The sequence below is a fragment of the Onychomys torridus genome, chromosome 14, assembly GCF_903995425.1.
Source record: "Onychomys torridus chromosome 14, mOncTor1.1, whole genome shotgun sequence".
Lineage (NCBI taxonomy): Eukaryota > Metazoa > Chordata > Mammalia > Rodentia > Cricetidae > Onychomys > Onychomys torridus.
Window position 1 is genome coordinate 25520825 of NC_050456.1, and position 4439 is coordinate 25525263.

At 53.3% G+C, this 4439-nt stretch overlaps 1 protein-coding gene across 1 annotated transcript; it reads right to left on the reverse strand.

Annotated features, from left to right (window-relative positions):
- Nucleotides 1-2916: 2916 nt before the first annotated feature.
- On the reverse strand, nucleotides 2917-4226 carry Nkx2-8 (NK2 homeobox 8). The gene is made up of 2 exons (XM_036205683.1): nucleotides 4079-4226; nucleotides 2917-3473 (listed from the first exon to the last, which is right to left on the reverse strand). The coding sequence occupies exons 1-2, from the start codon at nucleotides 4224-4226 to the stop codon at nucleotides 2917-2919; spliced, it is 705 nt and encodes a 234-aa protein (XP_036061576.1).
- Nucleotides 4227-4439: the final 213 nt, after the last annotated feature.

The window sequence follows — 4439 nt, forward strand, 5'->3', positions numbered from 1 at the left end:
ATTAAATCTTGAGAATTGAATGTGCTATTACATGCAGAATAACCCTCCCAAAACCAAACAAACAAAAAACCTTGGCGTATAGGTCCACTGGCACACAGAGGACATTACTAAATGTTAGCAGGTCTCTGGACAAGGTGCTTCCAGCTTGCTCTTGCAGCCTGTTCATATGTGTGGTGGCTGCGTAATATATGCAGTGGGACAATTGTCCTCCTGAAGGGAAGGAAGCTTGGAGGTGGCTAAATATGGCTAAGCTAAGGACAATAGTGACACCCTTTCAGGTTTATGATTACTTTGTGTTGATTTCTTATCTGTAAAACAAGATCTGACCCCCACCAACCTCTCTCTCTCTCTCTCTCTCTCTCTCTCTCTCTCTCTCTCTCTCTCTCTCTCTGTGTGTGTGTGTGTGTGTGTGTGTGTAAGGTTTCTGTGGGATCGGCTGTCAATGTACCTGGAAACACAGCACATTCCACTACAAGTTTTCCAAGTGTGAATCTGCCATGTAACACTGATGGTGGGTGGCAGGATTGAAACACTTAGCTTTGGGGAAGGAGCCCCTGACTGTTTTCACAGCTGTTGGCAGAGAGGACTTGGATTCAGCTTTTGTCAGAACCAAGGAGGATTGACCTTTTGGGTCACAAAGGAAATGGACAGTTTTCTATCTTATGATGGATTGGACAGAATAACAGAGATGTTAACCCAAATCTCTAAAATGAATCAGTGTGATGCGAGTGCATTTTGACCTTTCCCATGGGGTCTTTTATTTCTAAAGGAAGGCCTTTCTAGCCAATGGTAAAAGAATGCAAACTACAACTAACAGTTTGCATATTGTGGCTGCTGTTACCACTGTCCCCTTCCTGCCCAGAGTACAATTGGCTCACTGGGTGGATCCTGTTGTGACTCTAACCATCTTGCTGTGACCACAGGTCACAAAACCTTCCTGGTAAAGACAGTCTCCCCATAGACACAATCACTTTGTTCTGGAGACCTCACATTTATAGGCCCTCTCCACTTCACACATCCTAAGATCTGCCAAACAGGTATCCCTGTCTTCCTAACTTTCTCTTAAGGACATTGAGGAGCTTGTTGTAGGTCCCTGGCAGAAAGAAGCTGTGATTTTTCCCCCCACACCAATTCATGAATTAAGTAAGAACTTGGAAGAGTTAAGCACACGGCCAGCTGACCACAGCGGACAAATCCCAACTCGGGCCTTCCTCAGAAATCCCTTCCTCTTTTTCTTTCACATCTGCTCTGCCAGCTCTGACCAGGAAGCTCCTGCTAGGTTCCAATATATGTCTTACAATGTTGGGCCCCCTCCCTACCAATCATTTGTTAGAAAGGGGTTTTATGATACAAATTTGATAATCTCCCATGCACACTGGCACTGTTCTAATTGAAGTTGTAAGCCCATAAAATTCAAGCCCTTTGTCTTCCTGAAGGCCACAAGGTTTAAAAAGATGCTATTGTCTGGCCGAACACCCACTACATTGTCTCCAGAGGCTGATTAAACAGAGTCCTGAATTGAAACAGTGTGGATTTTGTCTAGGTCCTTTTTAGGCCTGACAATGCCTTTTTCAGTACGCAACACAAAAGAAGGTTTAAGGATGGAGATTCTTCTAAGATAGCCACATCCATATGGAAGACAAGGTGGCAGGCAGCTGAGATCCAAACATACTGCCCACCCACCCCCATCCCAGGTGACTACATTGTCTCTTCCCCTTCTTCCTCTTTGGACAAGAAAGCTAGGACCCCTAAGCAGCCCAATGCCTGTTCATCAGACCTCATCAGGGGCCTTGTCCCTGTTTCTGGTGGACACTGCTCTCCTACCGTCTTTCTGAAGTGGGTACCCAGAAATCGCTTCAGAGACAGAGGAGACAGCGACTGCCTGTGCTGGAGGTCATCTCTACTACTCAGGCAAAGGGCAGGTGCAAACAGAGGTGTGGAAACGGAAGGGTGTCCCTCAGTGTGTTCACGGTTGACAGGATTCATCCTTAGCTGAACACCGCACAGCAGCATGGGCTTGCTAAATCTCCCAGACCTTCTTCCTCTTTTCCCAGGGTCGCTTGGAAGTAGTGCCCAGCGCCAGTCACTGCGCCTTTTTTTATTTCTTCACTACCCTCCCTATGCTGTCCCACCATTGCCAGAGACCGCTTGGTTGAGGAGGCAGGAAATGGCAGTACATTGAAGCACTCACAAGCTTAACTGTATGTTCCAGGTTCCTTGGTGCTCCAGGGTCTCCAGGCTCCCTTATCCTGCACTCTAGAAAGAGCCAGGATCACAGGACCCTGCCTGGAGGGCAGGATTCACTTTTGAAATTTGAACTGGAGCCTCAAGAACCTCCAGCTTGAAGAACCCCCACTTCAACCGGAGATGCCACGGGTTGATCAACTCCCTAGATATGCCCCAGTCGCCTCCCTCCAGTCCCTTTCCTTCCCAAAGCCTTGTTGGGGCTTCAGTCTGACCTACAACCTAACTAGTGCTGGGCCTCAATGTAAAGGGCTAGGAGCAGACCCAGTCAAGGACCCCCCCCCCCCCCACACACACACTTCCTTTAGTGGCCGGAGCGCCAGGGACCCAACCCTCCACATTACGTTCTAGCACCACAAAGCAAGGGGAAAATACTCTATTTCTTTTAAAAAATAAGTTGCTTCATACAAATCGCTATTTAAAAATATACAAATAAAGCTCAAGAAATAAAATCTAGCTTTGGGCTTCGCGGTGGGGGAACATCCGGGAGTCTTGGCGAAAGTCCCCGCTGCGTGTGTTTTTGCGACTGCTGGTTAAGGCACGCCAGGGACCCCAGGACCCGAGAGCTCCCTCGAGGCCAACCTGTTCACTTTCGGGCCTCAGCTGTAGCTTTACTGAGGCCAAACGCCAGGCTCCCAAGTCCAGGGTGACTGTAGACACCCCGCGGCAGCCTCACCAGTTCCAGGAGACCAGAGCTGGGGGTGCTAAGTGCTGGTAGGCAGGGAAGAGCCCCAGCGCCGAGCCTGGCCCGAAGGCTGCGTAGCCCGGCACTGGGCACGCGGTGGCGGGGTGTGCACTGCACTTGTCCTGGGCCACCGCAGCGGTCCCCTCACCCCTGCGGCTGCACGGTGGCCCGTCGTGCACTAGCACGGGCACCACCACGTGGTGCAGCAGGCTAGGAGCGGCAGGAGGGTCAGCTGGTGCTGCCAGATCCGACGACTCCGGGGCCCCTGGCGCTCGGCCACGCTTCAGCTTGTAGCGATGGTTCTGGAACCAGATCTTGACCTGCGTGGGCGTGAGGCGCAGGAGTTGAGCCAGCTGTTCCCGCTCGGGCGCCGACAGGTAGCGCTGCTGCCGGAAGCGCCGCTCCAACTCCAAGGTCTGGGCTTTGGAGAACAGCACCCGCCGCTTCCTCCTCTTCTCGGTGTCGGAGCCTGGAGATGCCGGCCCGAGGGAAGCCAGCTGCGACCGGTCGGCCGGGCTTGTCTCCAGGCCGCCCTCATCAGAAGCTGGGAACCACAAAGCAGACACCCTCTGGTGAGAGGCCGGCCTCTGCGAGTGTCTGGGACCTGCCTCCCACCCGCGCCTCCAGCTGCTACCCCCACTGCCTTGCACCGGGCTTTGAGAGCCCTTTCTTTTGCTGGGTTCACATCTGGGTACCCACGTCTCCTACTCCTACGACCTCATCCATACTACAAATAGTAATTACCGAGCCTGAGATGATGCCCCAGAGAAACCCACCTTGGGGTCCTGCTAAAGGGGCTACACAGTGGCTGGGTTGGCAGAACAATCTCCCACAAGCTGGGTCACCAATACGGGCCACCTCTGTTTTAGCCAAGGTTTGCAAAACCCTGGGACACAGAAGGAAGGTGTTTTAAATAGTTAAATAGTCTGACTCTTAGGAATCTCCAGACACCCAAACCCCTATCTCCCGCAGCAGCCGAGGTGCAGGATGCACCACCTGCGGATTTGAGGACCACAGAGCCTTGCGCTTGCTCTAAGGCTGAAGAAACCTGACTCTGGGCTGGGCTCTCCACTCCCGATCCCAGAACTGGCTCGCAGAGGCTTGGCTGGGTTCCCCCTCGGTCCCCCGCTGCAGTCCAGGCTCACTCACACGGGTAGTGGCTGCGCTCCGACTCCAGCCAGGTGGCGGCTTGAGAAACGCACGTCTGCGGTTCGCTCCTCACCCGGGGCTGCGCGTCCTGCTCGGGTAAATTCAGGAGGCTGCGCACGGTGAAGTCGAGGCGTCCAGAGGTGGCCATGGCCGAGGAGGGGAAGAAAGCCGGGAGCAGGGCAGGCTAGGAACCCTGGGGCAGCTGGGGACGCCGCTCCTAAGGGTGGAAGTGGGAGGTGCTCGCCATGAGCCGGCTTCGGGGATGTCAGCGCCTCTACGGAGGAATCCCTGTTTATATAAACGATCCTCACCACTCGGTGGGCTTTGAAAGCTGAGGTCCGGGTGTCCAGGGTGTTAAGTA